Genomic DNA, 15954 nt, shown 5'->3' with positions numbered 1-15954 from the left:
GAATTTATTGCAGGTACATGCGTTTGTAAAAAAAAAAAAAAAGAAAAAGAAAAAGATAAAGAAAAAAGAGGAGAGAGAGAGAGGGAGAGGGAGAAAAAGTGGATTTGGGCAAGTTGTGCTTGCTAGCTCGAAGCCCCCCGGGGTGTGTATTTTATACTGACAGTGAATCAGTGTTATCGCACCTATCAGATAATGCATTTATCATTAAATTTCACATTTGCATTTAAATCTGGGGAAGGAAATGAGCATTGCTGGCTAAAGATAAGAACGCTGGGACGACAGTAATAAACCATCACTGTGATCAGTCAGGAGACAGGGCTGAGGGGGTCAGCTCAGAACTATGGGGGCCATGACAAAAAGAAGGCATCACACGCAGGAAAAGGCCCTTTTGGGGGAGAAAATGCTGAGCTTAAAAATACTGCTTTGAAAAGGAGGGATGGATGTAGCATGACTAGATGTATGACTGACTGTAATTATCCTTCCCCCTTCTACTTAGCCATCAGAATGAGAATTAGAGGCTCAGAAACACAGTGCTGGACAGGCGAGCGGAGGGAGAGGAGGGAGACTCGAGTTTTTCCGGGTGTAAAGTGTCTCTTGCATACAGTGAGGATGGCTGAACTGCAGAGGAGGTGATGTGAGACATGATGCCCATTTCATGTTTTACTAAACCACAGCCTGAGTGGTTCTGAGTTATCAAGCTGCATCCAGTTTGAAGACTTCAGCAGTGTGTCCTAATCTCTGCTGTATTACAAACTGAAAAACGGCACTTAGCACATGACTGCACCCAAGAAACATGCTTTTCTATATATATATATATATTTCTCTTTCTCTCTCTCTCTCTATATATATATATAAAGAGAAATATATATATATATATATATATATATATATATATATATATATATATATAAATAGAAATATATATATATATATATATATAGTATATTGTGCACATTCAAGCCAGGTTTATAAAAGAAAACGCAACATTTCATAATCAACATGTCACCACAAATATAACTTCCTTGACATCTCTATGATAAACCCACCAATTAGTGAGTGGCTCGCGCTGAGGCAGTCGTGCCCCTCTGTTTTCTCAATGGGCAGCGTAGAGTGGGCAGAAATTAATCTTGGCGCATAATAATGCCATTCACTCTCCCATCATGGCTGCCATGAAAGGTCATTTCCCTTTTTAATTTTTCCCATTGTGCTGGAAAAGTCAGATGGGCATGTTATAATTTGAATAAAGAGGGGAATCAGACAATCAGATAGGAACATTCGAAAATGACATGACTTCCTGTTCGAAGCGATTAAAAGCAAATTTATTTAGTTGGAGACTGTCTACCCTTTAATCTCTTTGTAAATGTTCAGATAGTTGAGCATTCAAAAGTTCTTTGTTATTCTTTGGCTTAAGTTTAAGCAGGTGTGATTATGATCACCAACAGATAATTTTTAATCACCGAGCGTGTGCATCTGAATAGGATGTGTAATGGCCGTTACATAAAAAGAGAGTGAAGCCTTTTAATGAGGTGGGCTAACTCGGAACATGCCCACCTGCTTTGGTGATTCTATTGAAGCACCTCCATACCGTTTTCCCTTTTGCTGAGTAACAACAAAAGCCTTTACAATCTACATCCCTTAATTGAACTTTTTTTCTGTGCCTGCATTTCATCTCCACTTTAGTAACTCGTGTCAAGTGCTGTCCACGATTTGCCCCCCTGTTCTCTGATTGTCTTTCTGTCTGGAGCAGCGGAGAACCGCACAGAATGACTCACTATTAATCTGATAGCTGCCGCTTCTGTGCCGTTCAGAGTGTTGAGTCTCTGATGTGGAACACCCAGCGAGTTTCCCTTTCTCTCCCCTCGTCTCTACAAGTATGTCCTTAAGCAAATCTGCACACTGATCTTCTGTCTCGTGTTCATTTCCCGTCACGGATGTTTCGCAATCAGCTGCTGATTCGGGAGATAGTGTGTCATGCTATTCTATTCATTTTCATGGACTAGCGGTGATAGGAATCTGACTCCGTCTCTCTCATTCTCTCCCACTCGCGCTCCTCTAGGCTAATTGGGAGTGGTGTGTGTTAGCTAGCTAACTCTGCTAATGAACTTGTTCTCAGCCTTATCTAAAGGCTTGCTCATGTAAACTACACCCCCTTATGAAAGCCATGAAAATCCAGGGTTCGTTAGGAGCGCTGTAATTGTGATCACTGTCATTTTGTGCTGAAAGTGCCAAGCCTGTGAAATAGCATTTATTTCAGTGAGCTATTTAGTCAAACATGTGTTATAACTACTGTTTTTAAAAGAACTAATGAGTATCTGAAGCAGAGGTTTACCGGCCTTCAACGATAGAAACCGCATATATTCCAGTCGGTGTTATCCACCGCTGATATGATTACATATATAACTGGTGAACTCTACACTGATTGTATGGCCCTAACCTGGATTTGTTACAATACACATACTGTACTCTGCATGTCTTTGTTAGTAATATCCAGTGTTTTAAGCTAATCAATTCTTCAGTAGTTTATCTCACAGTAGGGACAGAGAGCCAGACAATTTCCCCTATCCACCAAATTCATACTAAAGTAAAACTAAAGAAAAAGTTCAATTAAAAATGTACTTAAGTACTGTACTTGAGTAAATTGAATGAGTTATTTTGCACCACTGACTATGAATAATAATAACAGCACGGGTAATTTATCGCAAGCCTTTGTAGAGTGACTACCGCAGCTGTCAGTTTCTTTCTTTCTAAATCCATCACCCAATCAAGTGCTCTCTTTAACTTGTAATGCCAAGTAGGCCAATTGTGCCTTTGCATCGGACAAAGTGGTGGCATCGGGATCTGAGATATTTTAGCAAATACAGGTAACATAAGGCACACAGCAAAGGAGGTGATACAGAAGGAGGAGATGAGTGTGACAGAGAGGTAACAGAAGCCATGTGATCACCTAGTCCACAAATCTCTTCTCTTGGCTGTGTGTGCCCGACGGCCGGCTTGCTCAGCTCCCGGTGCCAGCTGGGCAGCGGCCAGGGCAAGGCAGGGGTCAGCTGAAGGAGTGGCCATCTGAGAAGCTACCTGACGGTCAGACACAGACGGAGCACGAGCAAAGACAACCCCCCCCCCCAACCACCATCACCACCACCACCATCGCCTTAAAAACCTTATCCATTTTCATCCCCCTTCCTTCGCCCTTTCAAGACATCAAACATGCACATGCTGAAAACGCAGCTTCACTCAGATGTAAAAACTCTCGAGTCTCATTTTTGACTCCAGCCAACCCAGAAGGGTCTGCGGCCGATCCGTCTCCTTCCATATTCCAAAAAGAAAAGAAAAAAGAAAAAAAAAAAAACAATAGCCATTTCAGGTTTAATGCACATATGTCATGCTAGGAGAATTGGAGGACCAGATGGCCACGATACTGTGGCAGGTGCCTCAACAAATGTTTGCAGTTGCCCGTGCTGCTATTTATATCGTGGTGAAACACAGACACGCAAATATTTGCAAAAGGACAGTGGGCTCTTTTGTTCGGAGTCAAAGTGATCAACAATATAAACAGATGGGATTAAACCTTTTGGGCATCGGTTACCTGAAGTTTGAAATTTCCTCAATTAATCTAAAGGAACTCCCTGTTGTAGAGAAGAAACAGCTAAACACAAAGATGGAAGGTTATGGGGTCTTTATAGAGAAGATTCAATTCACCTTCGCATCCGTTTCATTGTAATCAACAGTTCATGATGTTCAAAATTTTTGCATTTTATTTACAGAAGCTTATCAACATTCGGCCCCGGCTGAATTGAAAGTGAAGTGACCCAAACTCCTGCACAAATACAGCAGGGAAGTTTTCAATTCTCGCCCAGCGACAGTCCATTTGAGCACAGTTCAGTCAGGTTGCTCTCAGTAAACAAGGCATTTTCTAACTCAGCACCCAAGTCCATTATAAAGTCAGGGTGTCGTCAAGGAAGGAGGGGCGAGCCGAAATGAGGGAGAGAGACAAACGGAGCACCCAGATGCAGATTAGGCTGCAGAAGATGAGGGTGTAAAAGGGATTTAATGGTAGGATGGATTAGAGAAATCCTTGTAACAATGTTAAATAATTATGGTTCCAGCCGAGATCAAAGCGCCATTGATTGAACCCCTCAAGCCTTCAGCACACAGAGTCTTGGAAAGCAAAGATTGGTAAACTAGTGCTCAGACCACTCCGGCTGCTCCAGTTAAATTGGATTGGAAATATTAGGATATAGATGAATCCTTCAGGAGGCTTTCGCAAAGCTTTTGTCACCGGAAATGTAGCTTGGGAACGGTATGAAAGGTTTGATAGTGTACTGTCTCGACAGAATCATAAGACGAGGGTGTCGCAGCTGTCTCCACTGATACCTAAGCGTTTTAAGTAGACTTATAGACACACTTGACTGTTATATCAGCAAACTGAAAACTTTCAGCGCGAGGCTTTCATTCAAGGTTTTATTTTTTTTTTCCCCCCTCTTCGTCTTGTAATCAAGAAATTTGGACGTGCATCATGGCAATTCTCTCGGAGGAGAAGGAAGGTTTTATCTCGCTCCTCCAGGGGTTTATTCAAAGTCTTCAGACAAGTCTCACAAAACATGAATGACACTGAGATTGCTGATACTGATGATGAAAGTCCATCATCAGCTTCTCTGTGAGTTCTGGGCCCCGAGTGATGTAAAATTAAATTGCAATCAAAGTGCTGCGTGTAAACATTGTCCGCTTTTTTTTTTTTTCCCCAAATACATTTATTTCTTAAGAGATTGCTGATGATGGCTTTATACTGTGTGCATCACCTGTGTGCAGAGACGCCGCCATCCCCCACTGCCACACGCACACACTCTCCCACAAACTCACAATGTGTGATTATAATGATGAAATATGCAACAAGAGATTAGACAAATCACTGTACTCCTATGCTGCATCGCCTTGATGCAAATTTAGTCACTGATCCGCTATACTAAGAGGCTTTATGGAGGAACTTCATGGTTGTTAGTTATATAATCTAAAATAGGGCAAAATGCAATCACTGTTCTTATCATCTGGGGAAGATGTCACTATATTCAGTTCTAGTTTTGTGTGGATACGTGGGATGTGGCATGCGGAGAATGCCCTTAATAAGATAATTCACTTCCACTACCATTTTGTCCGCATCTCAGCTGAATTTGTGTCCACTAACAATGCCATCTTCTTTTTTTTTTTTTTTACTTACTATTTCGCATTCAGGCGAACTCGGTAGAAAAACGGGAGCTTGTTGCCAAACGCGAAGCTGACTTAAAGCGCGGCTGGTGGTGGTGTTTCTACCCCCGGGGACTTGACACCCATCGCGTCTTTCTTTAGCTCTCTGAATATGTTTGTTCTGCAATGCTTACCCTCCCAGGCGCTGTAGCTGCACACGTTTTTCTAAGAGGTATCATTGTAATTGGTTGAATATTTGATGTGTGTATTTAGCATTAACATGGAGACACTCGTGCGAGCGGTGCTAGGGGATATATAATGCTGGGTAAACTCTGGGTTGCTCAAGTGAAACTTGCTCGCATGTGGGAACGTTCATTTCTTTTGGCCTTTTTTTTTTTTTTTTTTTTAAATAAAACTACAGAGTGTATTTGAGGGACTTTGGTTTGTGGTTCTTTTTCACGCACAATCTGGATGCGAGGGCTCCAGATAGCGCTTAGTTTCATATGCATGACTGTTTTACTTTCATTCAGTTTGGTCCTCGCATTATTATTTGGCCATGGCAATGTACTCAGTCCCATCCGAGCCATATCTCCCCCCCCCAAAACCCCAACCCCCCCTGCTCCTTCTCTCTGGAACACACACTCGTGCACAGCCTTCACACTATAGGTATTGATATCAGAACAGTGCCCCTGCCTCTGAAGGCCTCTCACTGGTGATGAACAGCTGGGCCCAGCTTGGCCCCACTGGTCACGCCAATTCCACCGCCTTCTTCTTCTTTTTTTTTTTTTTTTTTTTTTTTCTGTTCAGGGGTGGTGGGGGGTGGGGCCCGCTTGTCAAGTGAATTAAAATACCAAATAATAGTAATAATAATGATAATAAAAAGTTAATAAAAAATGGCATGTTCCTCCCTGATTGTGCGGGTGTTGTGGTATTCAATTATGCAATTTTCATTGGCATATTAATCATCTTTTCAACAAACAAGCCGCCGTTAATTAAAGCAAAGCATGGATAAAGACGTGTTGCCGGATCATCACTCCGTTTATCACCGCGCACAGACCCGCAGTTAAGTAAATTCAGGCTGTGAGATGAATTTCAATGGTCTCCCTGTTTCTTCCTCTCTGTGTTTGTGTGTGTGTGTGTGTGTGTGTGTGTGTGTGTGTGTGTGTGTGTAGTTAGCCACACATTTATGCACACTGTGTTTGGAGGTGTGGTTTGTGACGTTTCATGTCAGTTTGTGTGAGAAATTGAAATCACACGTTAGCAGCAGTTGAGAAATACTTTCATTGTTTAACACAGATCTCCAATTCATGTGGGAGGCTTCTTTTTTTATCATCCCTTCACAGATTTGAATGCTAAATGCTCTTTGATTATGACTACCACCGTTCAGATGAGTCAGACTGACTCCGGTTGAATAAATTTAGATTTTCCTCTCTGCGGCCACACAGACTGTGTAGAGGAGGCCGGTGGAACTATATGACATCTCTGTACACACAGGACAGCTCGGCCCATTCTCCTCTCGCTTTTTCTCCGCATGGCTTTTTTTTTTTTTGTGCCGCCTCTGTGCCTTGCTCATTGGTGGGAGGGGATGGAGATTATTCAGGATCTGGTAAGATACGGGCTTCTCTAATCATAGCTCACTGCCTCTACTGTCATTCAGTAGCTAAATAGAAGTTGGGGGGGGATGTCTTGGTGACGGGAGCAGCCAGACAGCCATGCGAGTGCTTGAGTTCCGCCAGGAGAAAAAAGAACTCGAGGCATCTGTAGACATGTCGCTTGTCCCTGTCCCTCATTGTGGAGCAACTTTATCAGCGCCAGCCGCTCACCCACTTGCTAAACTGGAGGGCCGGTCGCCTCTTAACTTAAACATAAGATCTTTGTGGTTTGAAGCACTCGGCTGCTCTGCGCCCAACGTGGATCTGAAAGGCAAACACGACTCCAGTGTCGCCGTCGCCCATCACAAAATCACACCTCATGGAAAACTTGTTTCTGCTGTGTTAGCTCGAATCTAAATGCACTCAAACAGACTGTTGCACTGGAGCAAGATCCCCCCACCCCACCCCACCCCAACCCGCCTCTCAAAAGAAAGAAGAGAGAGGTGATGGAGGGAGAAAGAGAGAGGGAGGGAGAGAGGAAGAGGGAGAGTGGGAGAGAGATGGAGATGGAGGAAAGAGAAGGAGGAGTGAGAGAGGGGGAGAGAAAAGTCAAAAACCTCCACATAACAATGCCGGAGAAAAATCAGAACATTTTCCACCGAAAGATGGGCCATTTCCAAATCCTTGTGCCCTATCAGACAAATTAAAGTAAATCAAGCATGAAATGAAGCAGAAGAGCCCGGAGATAAGGCTCCTTTAAGTCGTTTACAGATTAGGACAGAGAGAGAGAGAGAGAGAGGGAGAGGTGCATCTGGTCTCTGGCAGTGAAGGAGGCTAGTTTCTCATTTCACAATAGCAGCCTGTGTATAGGATTACTCTCCCCTGTCACCGACATGAGGAGCAGTGGGGGAATAGACGGCCGCAAAAATGTGTCTAAATATGTCCCCTCAGAAATGTTCCGAACCAAAAAACCTCGCGGTGTCGTGCCAGATGTGACATGCGATAAACAAACACGTTAACACGCAGCGTTTGACCCGCTGTATCATTCCGATTTGTTTGTTATTTCAGTCGCCTCTTCACCTTTTCTTATGCTCAAGTGGCTTCATCACAGCGCGGCTTAAAAATTCAAATGAATTCAGGATTGGCTGGCGCCGCGTCACGTGATTGTACGGCTGTCAGCTCCTATGCGCATGTTAAGCACGCCTCAGATCAGGTTTGGGGGAGGTGGGAACGGGGAGGTGGCGGAGGTGAGGGGGTGTACAAATTATATTCTCAAAATGTGATTTTGTTTCAATGTTCATCGCTCTGTAAACTGGGTTGTTTAATATGTACGTCGTACTTCTATTTTCTGTCTTACATCAACAGATTAATTGCTGTTTTATTTTAGCACTCGCAAATAATCAAAACATAATTACGAAGCTAGTTGCTCATGGAGGAGCGATATTTTACAGTGCACAAGGCACACAAACACACACACACACACACTCCCATCTCATTCATGCATGCACGCGAATGCAAGCAGGAACTTAACCCCCCCCTCCTTTCACATACCCCATCCTTACTTACACACACACAGGCACCCACACAAGGCAAGGGTGCGCTGCTCTTTGATGCCGCCCGTCGAGCTCTCGCTGGATTTTGTTTCACTCCGTTCGTGTATCTTTTCTGGGAGTGATGAGAGGTGGGCTCGGCTGCGGCGCTCAGCTCGCTCCGAGAGAGACGAGATCTGGCCCGCGTCGCCGGGTAGCTGCTCTCTAAAGCCGCGACCTTGACCTTCCCGGCCCAAGTCTTAGGTTTAGCTCCTTTATCGCACTATCTCCAGGCATTTAAAAATACTCCTGAAACTCAATGATTTAACCCGCTTTTACGCTGTTCACATCAAAACTGGATGAAAAAAAAGCTTAATCCATCTTATCTGTTGACTGTCAAACTGCTCCGGCTAAAACCTACTCACAAAAGACAACTAGGTCACCCAGGAAAAAACAGAATTCCCCGTTACCCAGGGGAAGTTGCAGCCTGGTAATTGACTTGGGAGGAGATTCAGGAGTACTTTAAAAATAGTCGAGAATTAACTGCAGAATATAAAGACTTGGAGGTAGCGATGTTTACTTGTGTTCCGTGCTAAAAAGTTGTTTGTTTAGATATTTCACAGCGCAGTCAGGTAAGGATTTTTCCAAACCAATCTCCACCTATACCTCCTTCCAAATATAACTATTTGTCATGCTGTGTTTTCCACACTTTATTTATGACAAGACTGAACAGACGCAATGGCAACTTCCTTTTCCGAGTGTTATCCATCCCTCTCCAATACATGCACTGCTAGTGTGCACACCATCAATTACTCATTCTTCATGACACCCTCAGGTGGAGTAATGTCCTTTTGATGGTTCTGAAATTTTAAGAAAAGCGTTTAAAATAATCAGATTCCAGCTGGAGTGGTGTGTGTCCTCTAGATGTTGTCGGCGATACGACGATATCTCTGTGTGAGGACAGTCATTCTTTAAGTTTTGCTGTCTCCCTTTACATGCTATCAATAGAAATTGCAGTGCTTCTCCAAAGATGGATGTCTCAGAGATTGTTGTCAGCGAGCCTGCTGCTGACTTCGCCAGGCTTCTGATGAAACGGAGTGCTCGACAACTGGCATATTTCAATTGTTCAATGACACCAAACAACAGTCTCCGTGTTGGTAATGTACTGCAGGACCTAGCTCTGTGTGTGTGTGTGTGTGTGTGTGTGTGTGTGTGTGTGTGTGTGTGTGTGTGTGTGCGCGCGCGCATGCACCTGTACTCGTATAAACTTTCTTTCAAGCTTTTTTGTCTTTATTACTTTAATTAATGCACTCCAGATTCAAAGAGGGTCATGGGCATGGAAGGATTCTGAATTCTATTTTGATCCCCACATAAATCCTAGGCATAGTTTGCCTAGAAATGATGTCCATATTGGATGATTCCACACCTCACAATTTACGCCCACTGCCACCGTTCAATGCCAGCGCAGGAAGTAGTGTTCCATTTATGTAGCGAGGCAGAGAGTAAGTGGGTTGAGGTCGGGGTGGCTGGGGATGTAGTGCAGCTGACTGGTGGACTGTCTGAAATAAGGGTTTGCCTTTACCTGAAAGGGGTTGTGTTAGCTGCCAGTCCAAGAGGTAGGTGATAAGATAATTAACACTCAGTATGCAATAATTAACATGCTATATTTGATTTGCTTAATCTGTATAAAAACTGACAAGTTCTCCATTTATTGGAAGTTATGTGCCAGACTATGGCACATAAGCTGGGAGCTTCAGAGGTGATTGTAGGAACATTTTGTTACCTAACTAAGCCAGAGTAGCTGTTTCCTCTCGTTTACATTCATTATGCTAAGCCAAGTGAGCCAGATGCTACCTGTAGGGACGGGTCTGAGAGTGGTATCTCTCTTATTATCAGGCCCTCCACCAGATAGTAAAAAGACATATTTCCCAAAACTTTATGCTCTTTTGTTGTCATGCTAAATATTGTAAAAGAAACTCAGAAAAAAGGTCTATATTGTAGTTTTTTTGTTTATTTTCGGAAGCATCCCGTATAGATTTTTATTTTTTATTTCATTTTTTTGTCTGTCCAGCCATGGGGCTGAAATATTTTCAAATATATATATTCAAAATATAACAACTATATTTTGAAGGCATTGTTGGGTCCATTCCCAACTAGATGATGGGAGTCCTCCATCCGAGGGACCCATACATCCACCCCCAACTGCCCCCAACCACCTCCCAACCCCCTGCTCAGTCCATGTGGAGTGTCACAGCTAAAATGCCCTAATCCCTTTGGCTTGTTTAACTCTTTCCCCTCCAAGCCTAAAAACAAGCCTGACCTGAAGGGGCAAATCCCCCCCACACACACACGCACACATCAAATCACCCCTCCCTCCTCCCCCATCCTCCTCATGTGGACAAACTCCTGTGGTTGCCTGGAAACTTGAAGCAAACGGTCCACTTTCTTCCCGCTGCTCAGGGCCAGAAGCAGCCACATCTAGACAGGTTAAGGGCGGGCAGTGGGGGAGTAGAAGGTGGGTGAGTAGGAGACGAGGTTGCTCTGCTGGTGGTGGGCGTCCTCTACTGCTTTAAAACAAGCACCTTTCTCAGAGATAATGGTGTGGGCTGTGGGTTATAAATGATGCGTTTTGCTCACTGGGACCTGATAATAGCAGTTTGGGTAAGGGGGGAGAAAGTTCATCGCTCTCTTATCAATGCTCTGCGACATTTCTCCTTCAGCTGTAAAATTTCATATCACATATCTGCTTTAAAGATGTGGCACCTTTTGTTGAACCGATACAGTGCATTCCATTTCACCCCATATGCCTCTCTCATGGTATATTAATTTATAGCCCATTTGCTGGCTCTATAACACTGCCTGTCAGTGGAGATGACTGGGATTCAGTTAAGACATCTGTGAATTGCCACGCACAGGTTATTGAACTTTGAACAGCAGTCATTTATTTGCTTTGATTCAAAGGTACGGCTTGATATCAAGGGGGATCATCTGCCGTGTGAAGCTCAAGCCTATTTTCCCACTTGTCTCCTCTCTTGTCGGTCTTTGTTTCTACACAACATCCACCCTTACTATTAATGTGTTCAAGATAACCGGAAAAGGTAAACCACAAGCTCAGTCAATAATCAGGGTGGGTTTTTTTTTTTTTTTTTTTGCCACGGGCAATTTCTTTTCATTGAAGTTGGTTCTTTGAAATAGTTAGAGAAGTCAAACTCATGTTGAAAATAGCTTGAGCAGACCATTTGCCTTAGCAAATGTTAAGCTGCTGTAGCCAGTTGATGATGTCATTTGTCATCCCTGACCACGAGCCGAGACCTTACTCCGAGCCAGAAATTATATTAAGAAAATTCAGGCTTACACTTCATGTGCCTTAATAGAAACATTCACAGTGAAATGTGAATCTGTCATGTAATTCCAAAGAGTTAAGGGAAAGAATATTTTAGCCGCTGGTTTAACTCAAACCTGTTTGGATTTTGTAGCATTTTTCTCATGTCTAGACTAGAGGTAAAGTAGGACAATACAACAACATTTGTTTTGTTTCATTTTGCCCACAGGGGGCACCAGAATCAACAACAAATGAAAATCCATTGTAGCAGCTTTAAAAAGAGGGTGTTGTTACCTTCGACAGTACGCAATGCAAAAGCAAATTGTATATGAACTCCCTAACTTATATGAACTACTATAATCAAACCCTTAAACTACTTAAACATCGTCACAGACATAAAAACAAACATAAACAAACATATCTCTCAGTTTAAACATCATACCTTCAATGAAGACCTAGTACAAGCTGATACATAATATGCATGTGATGCTGTGAAGGAGTGTGGAATAATTCTTTAGGTTTAATTAGGACTGGGCAATATGGCCTTGAAATATAATTGTGACATTTATTTGCTGTATCGGGATACATAATATGTATATCGATATTTCGAAATATCAATTCATAGAAGACCAAATACCTCGATATCACAAAATATTACGCATATTTAATTGATATTACTGGAACAATCTGGTAAGTTAAGAAAATTATTTCAAAAAATTGCAAATAACATTACATAGCATATTACAATGTAACAATATCCAAAATCAGAGACGATTTATGGTCTCATACATGATAAAGATGTAATATCAGTATATTGTCCAGCCCTATGGTTAATTATATCTTAGCGTTATTTAAAACTAGAACATGGTCTTTCACCTCTTTTAGGGTCTCTTATCTGTCAATAGTCCACCCATACCCACCCACACCCATTACTCTTTAAATCATACCAGGCTGGCACCCTGCCACTGAGAAACTCATTAGTATTCAGTTGTATGCCATTGAAGGGAGCGATGAGGTTCCCTATTCCTCTGCACCATAACAGAAAAGAAAGACAGGACACACATACACACATTAAAAACACAAAACAAAAAAAAACAAACAGATGCCAGTGTGGAGCATCTTGGGTGTTATCTGAGGAGGATCTCTCCACACAAAGGGACATTCATTGGTCTGCCAAGTATCTGTGGAGTGCAGGAACAGACCCTAGAGTCTAGCGACAGATGATGATCTTATCTAGGGAGGGGTTGGGGAAGGGGGGGTCGAGGGGGTGTTGAGGGTGAAGGTGGCGGAGTGGGGTTGGTCGGGATCCCAAGGAGGGGGTACCGCTCTTGAGCCACATCGCAGGCCCTGTTTTGCCAAGTGTGTGGCATTTGAGACTTGGATGATGAGAAACGTTGACGGGAGAACACAGGCACTGGGTTTGTTAAACCTCCTAATAGGCCATTATGAGCTCTCCTCTTGGTTTAGTCTGTCGTCTGCAGCTTGACAGGTTAAACACTTCAGTGTTTGTACAAAATGTATTTGTGTTTAGGTAATAGAATTGGGATTTCGGGCCTCGTAAGAAATTGAGTTATCACTGTGACATCAAGAGTTCTTGCAGCCATAATTACAAAGAAATGTCAGTCACCCAGTTGAAAACAGAACACATCTGTCAGTTTATTTTTGCTGTGTGACTAAACCTGTAAATGCTCATAGAGAGTGCATGAAGGGAACTCATTATTCATCCATGGGTGTTTTTGTGGAGATCTTCCACTAGTATCTGCAACAGATGTGACAAGCCATCTGTGAGCCAAGGTCCTGAGGCAACATTTGGTGTGAGATGCACACAACTGGCACCTAAACATGGTGGACCGCAAACGGCACAAATTGAATCGTATCCCCCCCCCCCACCCCCCCCACCCCCCACCCCTTCTTGCACCTACGCTACCCATTACCCCCTTTTTACTCTGAGCATCCCACCCAAAAAAGAGAAAGAAAAGGGTAAAGGAAAGGAATCAGAATTGTTGGCTGGGGATGGCTTGAGCTGTTTGTCAAGCGGGGCTAAACAGGAACTTGCATCCAAGCGGTTAAAGGCCGTGGGTCTTATCTGAGGACAAACAGAATGCATCAAGCGGTGGCTGTTGCTCTCAGTGATGACGACCAGCTGTGCACCAATGTTTAATTATTTCTCTGTAATGAGCTTACCCACCTTCCACTGCAGCACCAGGAAGACAGCATGCAGCAGCAGGAACATGGGAGGGGAGGCAGAGTGAAAGAAAGGAGGAGATAACACTGTCCACATGATCTCATTTTTAGGACTATTCTGAAATAATGCATGTAGTTTTTCTTAAATATATATTAATGTTTAGACCATCTGTTAAAATGATTTTTTATCTGCCTTCAACAAAGATTTGGTCAAAACAAGTGATTTTCTATTTATTTTTCTTTTCACCATAGCTGACATTTAGCTTTTTATTGTTACAGGGGTGACCACCACTGATGAGTATATGATCACAACACACGCCTGATGTTTCAATCATGTTTATGCATGCAAAGGAGCACATAAGCACACATTTCCATACTAGCACAACAGACGGACACAATAGCGTGCGGCAGATACACGGCTGATATTTACACAGTAGAACAGGGCTGAATAGGTCATTATACCACATACACATCAGAAAGCTCCGCGATCAATTCAGCCAATTCCGCATGAACCGAATGGCCCCGAACAATTATTAGCCACATGAGCAAACAGGTTAAAAGACACAATGTTAACAACTCATGTAGAGTTTGTTTGAATAATAATACATTATGATTATTTGCCTGGCTAGGTGAAATGTAAGTGGCAGGTTGGTTTCCCAGCAGCCAGAGTAAAAGGACAGTTACCCCTAGAAAACTTTATTGAAAATTACAGTTTGAGAAACATACAAAGGTTAAAGTAAAAAAAGATAGGTATGAGGTTATTAAATGACTCAAAGGACAAGTTACTTTTATATTTCATATTAAATATTTTTTATTTGTTGCAATTGTGAAAATGTTTAACTGGCAAATAAAGCGAAAGTAAATGTAGATTACTGACTCAAAAACATATGCGAGTACAATGTATAAGCGCAATGTAAAAGCTCAAACATAAAATGTACCCTACCTTACAGTTACTACACAGCTCCAATCTCTGACCACAAAAAGATCAGTGCAATGATCAGATGTTCACATAGAAAGAAAGCCTGAGATGACTCAATCCTGATAAAAATGGCCTTTGTTTGAGTTTGTGGAACTTCTTGTGACCAGAAAGTTTCCAGAATCAGTAAGAACTTATAGCTACTGACGTCTGAATCATCGCACTTCCTCTAACAAGACTTCTTAGGGTTGTCAAGGCAACCACTCGGAAATCTACAGTCGAGAGCCGCATACCTTCTTTTAAGAGACACACACATACACACACTTACAGCGGGAAACATCATCTTCAGTAAACTATGTCACGGCCTGCCATGGGGTTTATCATAACTATTTGATTAATCACCATCCGGAAAAAAAAGTACACCGAATCTAAGAGATAAGATAGTGGGGGGTGTCAGGGAGGCGAGCACTGGTACTTCTAACAGTGCTATCCGGTTTCACTGTTAATTAACTGGAGCTCTGCACAGCACTAACAAGGGCCCAGCCTTCCTGGAACAACAGAAATAGGCCTGCCACTGGCTGCTCTCGCCAGCCAGCGAGCCTGCACTGTCTCACAGAGATTATCTCAACACAAGACACCTCTCAAGTAAGGTTAGCGCACCATGTGTCTGAGGAACACCATCAGATGGATGCTTGCTCGATTTGCTTATCCATTTTGAAACTGCTTGGCTTCAACCTTCGCTGCCTACTGCGGGGCTCTGAGGCAATAATGTGATCGCACATGTAGCTTTGAGGGGAAAGGACGATGAATGAATGTCACTGTGATTTGATGTGGAACTTGTATGCTATATGGAGCACGATGGTTGACTGCTTTGGGTTCTGCTGTGTTTTTAGGGGAGCTGGACGCGTTCCTCAAAGACGGCGAGCGTCGGATCCACAGCCGGCAGCAGCTCCCGGTGGGGACAACATGGGGACCCTTTGAGGGGAAGATCGAGATGAACACTGAGAACACTGCACTGGTATGTCCTGTATTGGTCAACTACCATGTCCTTTTGAATATTTGGGCACCACTGTGTGACTTGTGTGAAATTAAGTACAAAATAAATCAAGCTAGGCTTAAAACACAGCAGATAAAATTAACTAAATAAGAAGGAGCTGGAGCAACCAAATCAGGGTTAGCTATGCAATTACAGTGAGTTTGAGAAATTATTTACAGTAAGAGCACCCAGATTCA

The 15954-nt window shown here is 42.9% G+C and overlaps 1 protein-coding gene across 4 annotated transcripts in view; it reads left to right on the top strand.

Annotated features, from left to right (window-relative positions):
- The window catches only part of zfpm2a (zinc finger protein, FOG family member 2a), a 122896-nt gene that overhangs the window by 42699 nt on the left and 64243 nt on the right, over positions 1-15954 (top strand). For 2 of the 4 annotated variants that reach the window (XM_037075533.1, XM_037075534.1), the window contains exon 4: positions 15615-15739. In XM_037075533.1, the coding sequence (XP_036931428.1) occupies positions 15615-15739 (125 nt within the window). Of the gene's footprint in view, positions 1-14991; positions 15372-15614; positions 15740-15954 lie in introns of those variants that run through there. The other 2 variants (XM_037075536.1, XM_037075535.1) reach the window with 2 other exon arrangements.

The sequence above is a fragment of the Acanthopagrus latus genome, chromosome 17 (assembly GCF_904848185.1).
Source record: "Acanthopagrus latus isolate v.2019 chromosome 17, fAcaLat1.1, whole genome shotgun sequence".
NCBI classification, from domain to species: Eukaryota; Metazoa; Chordata; class Actinopteri; order Spariformes; family Sparidae; genus Acanthopagrus; species Acanthopagrus latus.
The sequence above is the reverse complement of the archived record's forward strand: the minus strand, read 5'-3'. Positions and strand labels throughout refer to the sequence as shown.